This window comes from Homarus americanus, unplaced genomic scaffold, assembly GCF_018991925.1.
Source record: "Homarus americanus isolate GMGI-L3 unplaced genomic scaffold, GMGI_Hamer_2.0 scaffold52512, whole genome shotgun sequence".
Lineage (NCBI taxonomy): Eukaryota > Metazoa > Arthropoda > Malacostraca > Decapoda > Nephropidae > Homarus > Homarus americanus.
The window spans coordinates 15417479-15430970 of NW_024735442.1; the positions used below are offsets into that span (position 1 = coordinate 15417479).

At 35.4% G+C, this 13492-nt stretch overlaps 1 protein-coding gene across 1 annotated transcript in view; it reads right to left on the reverse strand.

Moving 5' to 3' along the window:
* The window catches only part of LOC121871065 (MAM and LDL-receptor class A domain-containing protein 2-like), a 116067-nt gene that overhangs the window by 38511 nt on the left and 64064 nt on the right, over nt 1-13492 (reverse strand). The window contains exons 58-67 of the mRNA XM_042373175.1: nt 11602-11782; nt 9606-9840; nt 9284-9412; nt 9044-9126; nt 8453-8590; nt 8073-8184; nt 7403-7625; nt 5913-6055; nt 1801-1950; nt 841-993 (exon numbers count right to left, since the gene is read on the reverse strand). Of these exons, the coding sequence (XP_042229109.1) occupies nt 841-993; nt 1801-1950; nt 5913-6055; nt 7403-7625; nt 8073-8184; nt 8453-8590; nt 9044-9126; nt 9284-9412; nt 9606-9840; nt 11602-11782 (1547 nt within the window). The remainder of the gene's footprint in view (nt 1-840; nt 994-1800; nt 1951-5912; nt 6056-7402; nt 7626-8072; nt 8185-8452; nt 8591-9043; nt 9127-9283; nt 9413-9605; nt 9841-11601; nt 11783-13492) is intronic.

Genomic DNA, 13492 nt, shown 5'->3' on the forward strand with positions numbered 1-13492 from the left:
GTTTGTGTTCGCTCCTGTAGATAGAACTTGATACCCAGAACACATACAGTACCCAAGAATGTCTGCGGGTAGTTTTAAAGTTGACGGCATTTTCACAGCCGGGACAGGGAGCCATTCGTTCTAGAGACAGTAATTTTTACGAGAAAAAATTGCTGTATGACAACCCAACCAACTCAACTTTAATAACAAAGGATGGAGCTGACTTGAGGGTAGACTCTCATATTTTTTCTACATTTAGATACAATTTGTTGTCTTCTTTCTGATTATTTGTGAGAGGATTTTCCCATTATTATTTATTTGTACAGTGTTTTGTGTGTGTGTGTGTGTGTGTGTGTGTGTAGACACACACACATACAATGCAGGTAAAAGAAATAATTGTCCTAAGGGCAAACACATAAAGGGAATATACATTTCTTTGCACACGAGTAAAAATTTGAAAGGCATGCTGTACAGCATTTTTTTGTTCAATGCTCTGAATGCGACAATCAGGAAACAAGCAACAAATAATGCTTCAAGTGGTAGCGCTTATTTGTTGATACGTTCTTCTGTTTTGAGTGCTAGTGAATTCTTTAGAACTGGCACTTTTGACAAACAAAAGACCAGCAATTATTATCATTATTATTATAATAATTATTATAAATGGGCATCTGCAATGTTTACATTGGAGCTCAAGTTGAAGACAAGAACTTTATCCGAATACACTACATGATTTTATATTAAAAGAAATCAAAAGTTCTTTTGAATTTTGTGAAGTAAGTGTTGGATATAGAGAGTTGTCCTTCAAATGTTGTAAAACACGTTAAAACTTTATTCAGGTACATAATGAAATACAGCACTTACCAATATCATCATCATCAGGCTCTTGGGCCCAATCACAGGTCTCATCTTCCTCTAGGGTACAAATGGGCAAGAAGTCTTCACAATTATGTTCATCAGTCAAGTCACCACAGTCATTGGTATTGTCACACAGGAAGTCATATGGCACACACAACCCTGAAACCAATCAACTCATTATGCTTTACAATGATTAAAGATGAAACTAAACACAAACATGACCCTACAAAAAAAAAATTATAAAATTACAAGTTTTGAGATGAAATTCTAGATGCATGAATATTTTCTTAATCATCATGACATGAATTATACATTATACATCCAAGACTGGAAAGAATATCTGCACCACCCAAAAGGAAAGTAGACTACAGGTGTATATGTAAAAATAATATCTCTAGAGCATCTTTATCAACTCTTGAATTTTTCTTAGCTCACAGATTAATTTATCAGTTTATAAAGCTTTACAAGTCTAACATTTAGGAAAAAGGAAGAATTATGGCTGAGTTTCAGACCCAGGAGGGATTTAAAGTTTCCCATCACTGTTCAGGCCTCATAAACATAGTTGCATACTTCACAAAAATATACAAGTAATATCTACCTCTGATAATGTTAAATTCACTTGTACACACCTCCCATACATACAGACACATGGTAAAACTGATATGTTACCTCATTTACTATCAAGGACATAAAAAAAAAAGAAAAAAAAAGACGAAAGCTAAGGTGCTCCGTTGTTTCCCTTTTCCTGTGTGATTTTATCAATATATATATATATATATATATATATATATATATATATATATATATATATATATATATATATATATATATATATATATATATATATATATATATATATATATATATATATATATATATATATATATATATATATATATGAAAGTACAAAGAAATGCAAGGATAATTAAAAAAAAAAACAAGAATTACACAAATAAGAAATCTCACCAGTTTGTAAACACTTTAAAGTATACATGGGGCACTCCTCAGTACTAAATGGCATAGCACATCCTGTAAAGGTGATATCATCAATGGTAAGATCTGAGGGCCCTGCACTTGTCTGCCCTTGAACTTGGATGACAAAGTCTCCAATCCAGTCTGAAAAAAAGAGAATAAATATTGTTACACAGGTTTCCTTTTCCTTATTCTCCCACATCCTCCTAGCTAAAACACTAGAGGACAAAATCATGATCATCACAAATTCTCCTGCATTTTCTGTCATCCACCTAGTCTAGCTGCCTCAAGGGGTGTGAATTGCTCTGGTGTTCCCCTTTCATAAAAGAGCTTCAGGATATCTATTTGGTTTACCAATACAATAACTCATAAGCAACACATCCATCACCAATAAACAAACTGTAATATAGAGTATAGTCTGCATTTACGTGGCTTTTGTTTACACATTTGGTCATTTACACGGTGCCTTGCCAGAATAAAATGTTTTAATTACGCGGTAAATTTGGTCATTTACGCAGGAAGCGGCGCGGGCAGGGTGCGCACAAAGTCGCCCAGTCATCAAAACATTACCGAGTTCTTCACCCGTCACCCACCACAACTGGCCCAAGTCAGTGATAGTGATAGTGAAGATATGGACTTTGAGGGGTTTGACAAAGAGGCCCTGCAAGCCTCTGTGGTGGATAGTGTTACACTTGATACAAGTGATACAGGTGAGGGCCAATAATCTGCCCTCTGCCTCGTAACCAACCCCCCATCCCCGTGTGCCCAGCCATCTTTTCTACTAACGTAAGTGTTAAAAAACCTAATATTATTGATATTTCTCTTAATTATTAATTGTGTGTGCATACCATCATAAAATTAAGATGTTATTTTGACTACAAGGTATGTATGTATTGTGTCGGAAAAAGTGGAGTTTGGGGGTCGGCCCAATCTCTATTTCAATTAATCCCATATGTTCTGTTATTTCATTTACGCGTTTCTCGTTTTACACGGGCCTCCACAGGTTCAACTGACCACGTAAATGCAGATTATACTGTACTTAAAATCAATGTATAAACAGGATACAGAAGTGCACTTGGGCAGATGAAGAGGTATAGCTCGAGTAAACATTATCGAATACATATTTCTCAAAATTTCTCTTATTGTAATACAAGAACAAATGGTTGACTGAACCAATGCCATAATGCACCATCTTAAACCACAAAAGAGTGCATTGCATTTTGGAGGACATTCTTTGATCACAGTATTTCCCACCATATTGGATACATTTTTTATTTATCTTTTTTAAGAATGTGTCATTTATGCCATTGGTTACGGTCATGAAGAAGATTAAACCCTTACTAGTGTGTGTTTTTACAATGCTCCATTCAAGCTGAATAGAAAATAAAAGGTTTTTGATAAACACATCCACATGTTATCAATGTCTGTCCCACTTCATTAATAATTTGTGAGTTTTACTATGATAACTACATCAACCTTTCCCCAAATTGGGTAAAAGCCTCCATCCCAATCATAATTGCTCCTCTAGAGAGAAAACTATAGGAAACTACAGTGTTTACTCTACGGTAATTTTAGGTGTAAGGCATGCTAGGTTTGGTGGCACTGACAAGAACACCACTGTACTGCTTGTTAAAGTCAGTTCAGGTATCGCTCACTATACAAACTATTGAGTTCTGAAAATTAAACTTATACAAATTTTCTATTCTTACACCTTTTTCTTATTACGTGTATATGAAAGCTATTCTTGCTTATACGAATATGGTCCTTTAAGGTAATGAATGAAAGTTATATTTTATTAATTTTTTAATGAGTTAGCTCTAAATTATAATAGGTAGGTAGGATATATATATTTTTTTTTTGTGAAACTACTGTATTTCATTTTTTATGTACAGGGGTCCCCAGGTTACGAACAGGTTCCGTTCCTGAGGATGTTCTTAAGTCGGATTTGCACGTAAGTCGGAACACATACTACAGGTTGTACCTCTCTAGTCCTGCAACCTCGGGACCTGACCGGTGCCGGACCATGGAAATTGCCGGACCATGGAAATTGCCGGACCATGGAAATTCACCCTTTTCCTGGATAGATATTGACTTGTGCTTATGCTTGGAAGCACTAGCACCACTTTCTCTGCATCATGGTCTCTTTGAAGACATATTGAAGGGTTAAATGTCGTATAGTAGCTTCTCAAATTTCGCGAGTTTTTAATTCTTAACGTATTTTATTGGGACACACAAAAACTAAGTAAATAAAAATTTTGACGGTGGAAACTTGAATTTCGACGGGTTTGAACGGCTCGCCAACGTGCAGACGACGTGCAAAATCGTGTAAACCGCGTCATTTCTCTTATGTACAAAAGATTCATTTTTGTTTATTACTGAATATCTTTTTTATTGAATTAATGTTTGTGTGCAAAATGAGCAATACAATTCATTAATAATACGTAGAATATTAAAACACACGAGGAAATGACACAGCATTGTTTTCGTTGATTACAAAGCCAGTGACTGACTGGTTCTACATATAAAACTGAAGAAAATAAGACCTTGGTTGTAGCTGTAGTAAAATTTATATGGTTGTTTTAAGTAATGTTATTTAATGTTAATAAATGGAACAATAGAAGTAGCTAACGATAATGGTAAAGAAAAAAGAGAGATCGCGTATGTTGCGCAAGAAAACATATGCATAAGTGAAAGCAACACTTATTTACTGTTCATATATATTTTAATTAATGTTTCTGAATTTGTTTTTATTGAATTAATGTATGTGTGTGCAAAATTAACAATACAATTTATTAATAATACGTGGAATATTAGAGGAGACGAGACGGCTGCCGGCATTGTTTATGTTAAAGCTTACGAAACCAGTGACTGATTGGTTCTACATATAAAACTGAAGAAAATAAGACCCTGATTTTAGCTGTAGTAAAATTAATGTAAAAAAATTAATATGGTTGTTTGAAGTACCTGTAATGTTATTTAATGTTAATAAATGGAACAATATAAGTAGCTAACCATTAATGGTAAAAAAAAAAGTGAGACTGCGCGTATGTAAGTGCGCACATGTGAAAACATATCGTCATTACTCTACATAAGAATATGAAAGCAACACTTATTTACTGCTCATATATATTGAAGGGTTAAATGTTGTACTCTGTATAGACAAGCAGAGAGAGAGAGAGAGCAGCCGAACTGCCGGATGTAAACAAACCTTAATTTCCTGCGGCTTTGTTTTTTTTATTAAGGGGATTAGCCCACCCGGGCATAGGTCACTGACCCACATTGGGGCCTGAGGGGCAAAAATTTAATACTCCTGTAATAATAATAATAATTCAGATAAGTAAAAAAAAAAAAAAAAAAAAAGGCTGCCTATCTACCTATTGGACAAACTAAAATCGTTCCGGACCACGGGAGTTTCCGGACCACAGAATGCCGGACTACAGAGGTACAACCTGTATGTGCATACCGTACTTGCAGAACAATGTTTATAATCCCAGTATATCAATGCCTAAGTCCTTATATACATTTAAAATCACTTAATTTAAGAGAAAATAAGAAATAGAATGACAAAATATAGTAAATGAAAATAAAAAATAAGTCATCAGGTAAATAAAGTCCCAAAGGAAGTTGAAGCGTCGCATTCCAACTTGAACAAAAAATAATGTACCGTATATTTCAAGTTAAACCCCATCCCTATCAGCAGGCGTTCGTAAGTCAGACATTGGTAAGTTGGGGACCCCCTGTATAATATTGGGGTTTTCTTGTCACTGGGGAACCGAAACCTATTTTTCTCATGTGTTCTGTTATTCGAGATACGGAAATTAAATTAACGAATGGTTTTCAAGGATACAAATTCATTCGTAAGGCGAGGGATACCAGTAAAATAAAGTACTTTTTCACTAGATATATTCTATTAAATTACAGTACACCTAATATGGTGGGAAATAGGGTAAATTTTTTTAAACAAAAAAAAAAAGGAGGGCAGAGTGAACATCAGTTTAACTCAGATCAGGTCCTAATCGTTGCAAGATGGAACATTGTAATACCTGTACCTGTATTTGTTTCTCTATTACAATCCTCATAAATAGGACATGGATGATACCACTAACCCTTTAGAACAGCATTTGCTTGTTGCCAGTCATTGTTGCTTTTGTCAATGAGGTAGAAGACTGGGCTCACCTGGCCATCCCTCAACACATTCACTGCCACTCTTGTATGTAAACCCTCATTACTGTCAGAGCGCTCACGTACCCTGAAAATTTTGCAGGATGAATCATCTGAGTACCAGGACAAAATGAAGGAATTCAAACAAAAAATATAAAAGATTTACAATCACCAACTTTTGTCCATTTTAGGGCCAATAATATTCTATGAATTTTTTATAATGTAAGTAACTGATTTGTTACACTGATGTTAATGAATTTTGGAAGTGGTTTCAGGAACTACAGCATATCACCCCCCCTTGACTTAAGTGCAAATAATACTACAGTAGAACGTCGATTTAAAGAGATTTAATTTAAGATTATTGATTTAAAGTGACACCCACAATTAAGGACAATGTTTTAATTTAAAGCGAATCTTTCCTAGATATTGGAAGAACAAATACTGTCAATGTATACAGCCTTAACAACATCAACCTAGAGAGGTCAGCTTGTGACAGAGACTTGGGGTACTTGTAAGCCCAGACCTACGGCCTAGAAAACAGTGTGTTAATGTTCGAAATAAGGCAAACAGAGTATTAGGTTTTATATCTAGAAGTGTAAGTAATAAGAGTGCAGAGGTCTTATTGCAACTATATCTTGCTCTAGTCAGGCTGCACCTCGATTATGCAGTTCAGTTCTGGTGCCCATATTATAGAATGGATATCAATTCACTGGAGTCGGTGCAGCGAAGAATGACGAAAATGATTCCGGGACTTAGAAGCCTTCGATATCAAGATAGGTTAAAGAAACTAAACTTGCATTCCCGAGAAAGACGAAGAGTGCAGGGAGATATGATAGACATGTTTAATTGGGTGAAGGGAATCAATAAGGGCGATAAAGATAAAGTTCTTATAATATCCGAGCAGGATAGGACTTGTAGCAACGGATTTAAGTTGGATAAGTTTAGGTTTAGGAGGGAGATAGGAAGGAACTGGTTCACAAATAGGGTGGTGGGCGAGTGGAACAAGCTTAGCAACTTTGTAGTAAGTGCTGGAACGCTGGAAAGTTTTAAAAGGAGGCTAGATAGATTCATGGATGATAAAGAGTGGTAGTAACTCTCGACAGGAGCTGCCATGCACAGGTCAACCGGCCTATTGCAGACTCCTTATTTTCTTATGTTCTTATGTATGCACAAATTTGCACTTATGCGGGAATTCTAGGAACACAACCCTGCATACTCTGAAACCCTACTGTACAGTATACAGTACTGTATTTAGAGAATTCTGGAACTCTGATAGCATTAGAACTAAAGAAATATTCCATCTACAGGTATTTAAATATTTTCCTATGATATCCATCTATTTTTGGTAAAATACTATGGCTATTTGTGTATACAGTACTGTAATTATATTTCTAAACAGGGTACTAAAAAATATACTGTACACTAAGTTTCTTACCAGAAATTCATGGTGCAGTCAAGAAAAGCATTGTGATGTGTTTCTGTTACCATAACAGCCGGCCCAGAGTGCTCACTAGAATGTTTGGTAATGTAGAGGTAATATCCAGCACCCGTTCCCACAGTGTGGTCAGGGACGTTCCAGGAATTCTCATCATCACTAAGATTTCGTCCTCTTGCCCAAATGTAGTCATTATCCATCAAGAAAATCCATCCACATAAGCCTTTACGTAATAAAAAAATACACAATGGAGGCAGCTGAGAGTATTGGGACATGGTAATCTGTTTTTAATTCCATATGGAACTAGAGTTAAGTCTTTCTCCTTTCTAGAAGGATAGTTTTGTAAAGGCATCCTGTCTCTCATTAACAAGTACCCTGTAACGTACCAGTTACTCATAAAAAAGAACCACTCATAAATAAGTATTGTACCAGTCTGGTTTAAGATTTTATTAAGGAAACAAAAACTATTGTATGATAAATTATTTCTTGTAAACTCTTAGCAAGACATTTTATGCTGTGATGCAGGGGACTGGAATCATGAACAAATACTGTAAAGACACTCCCCTAACTCCATCATTTTATGTCCAAGCAAGGGTTGACTGTAATTTGTCAGTATCTATTCTAACTGCCATATTTATATCTTTGAAAAGGAACAGCAGTAAAAACTTACCAAATTCAAAGTTGCACACTCCACACAACATTTCATCATCCTCGTCACGGCACTCAGGAATAAAATCACACACTTGGGAATACGGAATAATTTCATCATCAGGGCAAACGAACTAAAAAAAATAAAAGAAAAAAGTCAATTAAATGGCTTTTAAAATAAACCAAAATTATTGTCCATTGCTAAATGCCCACAGGTTACACGAAAAACTATTCTGAACCATATGCCATCATCATCATCCTCATCATATATGCTTTCCCTACACTCAAGCAAAGATGGGGTTATATGAGGTTGTCATGAGAGGGACCGTTAGATGTTCAAGCGTCATTCTTACATCAGAAAGATTGTCATAACAAGAACATACATGAAGGTGTTATTCTTACCTCATCAGGATTATCATGACAAGGACCCTTAGATGTCCAAGTGTCATCTATAGCAATGTCTCCTTCATCACCCTCTTTGCCATGCAAGGTTATCACTTGGAATTTAAAATCTTTATCTTCAATCACTGTTGTTTTTCCCTGTGAAAAAAATTACAAATGGTTTGTATCCTCTCCATCCAATGCACCTCAACCTAATTAGTCAATATATATGAGTTACTCAAAGGGAAAAGTAGATGCAGTCCCGTCACTGACACCATAAATATTACAGTCTATTACAAAAATGATGTTGTTCTTTAAAACAGACATGACACCTGAATGTATATTCAATCTACAGCTGAAGTGTCATGATGATGATGCCAATGTTGGCACCAACAACTACAAAGATGATATAAAATAACAAAGTGATCCCATTATATCAGCCATGCTACAAAAGCAACCAAAATCATATAGATTCTCATGTAATAATGGAAATTCAGTTGTAAATCTACACTAAACAGTATGTTCAACAGTAATAAAGTGTTCATAATTTTCTTTTTGAAATGCACAGATATTAAATATAAATTTCAATTAACATAAATATAAAACCCTAACCTTTTTCCAGTCTGGTCCCTGATCCCCAAATTTCTGGAATAGGGTTTGGGCTGAGTGATTATTCTGCACTTGTACTGCAAGACCTGAAACAGATATACAACAATGGTTAACCATGACTGCCATTAACTGATCTTGTATGACATCAACAAAAATAAGTTTTGATACAGTGGACTGGTTAAGGACACAAGTTACTTGCCATTATTAGACAACAGGTTAAAAAATAGTTCTAAAATTACTTACCACCAATATCTCTGCCATACATAGAATAATAGAATTCAAAGCAATAAGTTCCAGCAGGTACAAGAGGTGATTCCAGTATTGCAGAGGAATGTATCATTCCATCGTCTGCCTCCACATACAAGTAGTGACCTAAGAGGCAATAATGATAACCCTTTAAAACTGTATGGCATGTATTAAATGGTATCAGTCTAATTCCTGTGTTACAACCCATTGATGAAGGTAGATTTCAATACATATTTTTACTGTAGTTATAAAAATACGCAATACTGTTTACCAGCATGTATTTGAACATAATCTATCTTTGGCAATGAACTGCACATACCCTTCACTGTCTCAAGAGTGTGATCATATTTTGGTCCAGTATTTTCTGTTGGCGTTGGGCCCTGGTTCATCTCCCAGTCCATTTCATCAGTGCCTCGAACATTACTCCAGTCACAGTAGCCATCTTCAAATGAGCATGTAGCAGCTGCTGGGCAGTCTGTATCTAACATTATGAAATCATCTATTGCTATGATGCTGTTGTCACCATCACTGCCTACAACTGCAGCAAACGCAGTCTGTGAAGAGCAACATAAAAACATATGATGAAACTAAGATACAGACAGCACAAAAAAATTATGTGTGGAAATGGGAAATTAGGTGGAACATACGAAGAAAAGCATAAGATCAATGTATACTGTATGTTCCACACAATCACATGTAACCTAGTCATTTATGAAAGTAAAATCACCCAATCTTTCTTTTCCACAAAATTACTGAGGGCTATTCATACAGCCTATCATTGACAAGCTGGATGTACAGTAAACAGATATTTTACATACTACGTAAAGTATCTGTAAGGCTAGAACAAATTTATTAAGCTACAAAAAAAGTCTCTTCCTTAATTCATTTCATTTACAGTATTTTCACAATCAAGTATTTAAGTACAGCAGGGCCTTGCCATTCGTTGGGGTTAACGTAGGTTCTTGAAAATCCCTATGATCCATAAATCTGCGAAGCACAAACTTGGTGGGTAATTTGTCACTTTTTTTTGCCAAACTGTACAGTATTCTTAATTAACATGTTATAAATTTTTTTTAGTTTTTTCATAATAGTATAATTATCTTGGGACTATTGTAGACAGATAAGATTGTGTCAGAAATTCATCACATGTCTATCATAATCATCATCATGTTTAATGATATAAAAGATGAGTAAAGCAATATATCATAAATTACATATTACGGAACTCTGAGGATAACAGAGAAAGTCAAAATACTTATTTCCATTCATAAACTTTCACCACATACAGATGTTGCTAGTTAAATTGTATTCATGCACTCTAGGATTTTTTTTTTTTTACAGTAAACATGATTTTGGTTGGGAATCTTTTAATATTGTAGTGTGAACAGACAAGTTTGAGGCTTACAGGATAAGACAGTTAAGAGAGTGGCAGCCAGATCAGCTGACTGGCCTAAGCAGCTGGTCTGCAGACTTGAACTGCATTTATCTATGCTAATACAACTTATTGCAGCCCTTATGCATTTCATTGCAGTCTCTGTTATAGCTATTAGTTAAATATTTAGGGAGTCCCTGCTTACTGTGTAGGACTGGGTCCCATGGGTAGAGTTCTTGCAGGTTTGGCTTGGGCCCATTGCATGATTGCACAACACAGACTCACCATTATCATTGCATGGGTTAGCCACGGTTACCTGATGGCAGCTCTCCTTGCTACAAAGTCTCTTACAGCCTCTGTTAGGTTCCCAATTTTAACGTCATTTTTTATCCCTCCTCCATGTCATTCAAGATTTATCCCTGGCTCTTCTCCCCCCCACATTTAGGCTCATGCACCCAATTGGCCTCATCTATTCTCTCCACATGCCCAAACCATGTGAAAATGTACAGTATTGATTTCTCATATTGCTGGTTTCCTCATAGTTGTACCTTACACAGTGAACGTGTACTGTATTACATTGTAGGATGTTGAGCACATATAGTTTGATGCTATAATCTGGAGGGAAAGAGAATATGGTGCACATATTCGTTGACACCATACTAACAGTGTATGCTCAGCAGGAACGCTTTTCTCTCATACCAGCAGCCTATGAATAGGTGAGCAATTTGACTGCATTCCTTAAACCTTGCATCAATAACATCATCACAAAAAAGTAAAGCCATGAAGGGCAAACACACAAATGACAAGCCCTGTTGTAGTTGAAAAACATGCACAATTCTGATTTACAGGGGACACAAATCTTCTTTATCATCAAGCCTCACAAGAAACTACTATCTTGAGCTTGAAAACTATGGATTCTTCCAAACACTGTGGTAAAACTTACCTGGTAGTTACTGATAAAACTCAGAGAATTTCGAGCCAAGTTCCAAACATCACCTTGAGGACCTGCAATATTCCACACTGGGTCAACATCAGTGATATCCACAGCTGGATCTTTTACATACACGCTGAGTGACCCTGTCCAACTGGTCCTTCCTTGCATGTAGTAATAGAACTGCAGGCACCTAGGTGGTATTAAAAAAAAAATCATCGTAACAAGATGTGGCTTTTATGCATCAATACTCATCAATATCCTCCATACTCAACTGTCTTTTTAGCTCCGAACAGGGTTCCCATCTCTCATACCAGTAGTCACATTACACATCCATCTTACCATTGTCATTTTACCTACCTCAAGCTTACATATGTTTCTCCTCTTTACCAGTCCATGTCTCATTGCCATACAATATCACATGTCTCATACCAACTGCATACAACTTTCCTTTCAAACAAAAGTGGGTCCTTTTGTGATCAATAAAGGTAATAGCTTCCTAAACTCCCTTAAGCTATTGATCATGTCACCAAGGTTGCAGAATTCATCAACACAATCTAGGAATATACCGTATATCTCGGCCTACAAGGCGACGGGGTGTATAAGACGGCCCCCAAAATTTCCATTTAAAAAGTAGCTTTTGAGCCCTATTCGCTGTATAAGACCGGTACCCCAAATGTGACACTTACCATTGGGAGCTTACTGACCCAGTAGTCCTTTACCAACCATCCCATTGACCAGTGCTGTTTACACATCCTTGGTTTTTTAAAATAAAGCCAATTCACTTCAAGTAATGGCATCAAACGTTACCGGTTGATGTAGTGTAAACACTAGTGACTCACTTAAAAGTTTGTTATTTAACTTGAACTAATGTCGGTGTCGAATACAATTGTTTCATTTACTTAAAATGGATTTACCGATTTATTTGTTTATTTATATCATACTGTAATATATTAAACACACTGGAAGTATTTTCTTTAATTTATAAGCTTGCTTCAGCGAGCTACAGTATTCTAATTCAATAGTGTTTCATTAGGATTTGAGTGAAAAAGATTACTGTACATACTTACTACATACATTTATTACACTATATATATATATATATATATATATATATATATATATATATATATATATATATATATATATTCACAATATTTTATAATTGCAGTCATGTACTGAATATTCTATGTAAAAAATATAAATTTTAAATGAATTATTTCTAGTGTGGTCGACTTCCTACACAAAGACGGGCTATAAATAGCCGTCTTATCTCCCCTCTGTTCTGAGAGAGAAGGTCTTGGTAAATAACTTTTGTTTGTTTATTTTCATTGTTTGTCAAATTTATCATGTTGTATCAAAGTAATATTACTAAAAGTTTTAGGCAGCTACCAAACAGGGAGATTCTACTGCCTGGGAAGATATTGGAAGCATAATGTACAGTATTGTCTAATGGTAGACCCTACTTCCATATGGCATCACGAAAATTGTGACCAAGTCTTAGGTTGCTGATTTATCTTACTGCCTCATTTACACACAATTAATGAGTTTCAATTGTTTCTCTTCCTTTGACAACACAACATACATACAATATAATGTTTCACCTTTGATCTTTTTTCCATTTATTTATGGTTGGTTATTTAAAATAATGCCAATTCACTTCAAGTATTGGCATCAAATTTTACCCGCTGTTGTACACTAGTGACTCACTTAAGCGTCAGTTATTTAACTGGAACTAATGTTGGTGTGAGTAAAATATTTCCATTTACTTGAAATAGATTTGCCGATTTATTTGTTTATTTATTTAGCTATAATATATTGTAATACATTAAACACACTGCAAGTATTTTCTTTAATTATATACTTGTTTCGCGAAAAAGGGAGGCTACCATTATACCTGGTA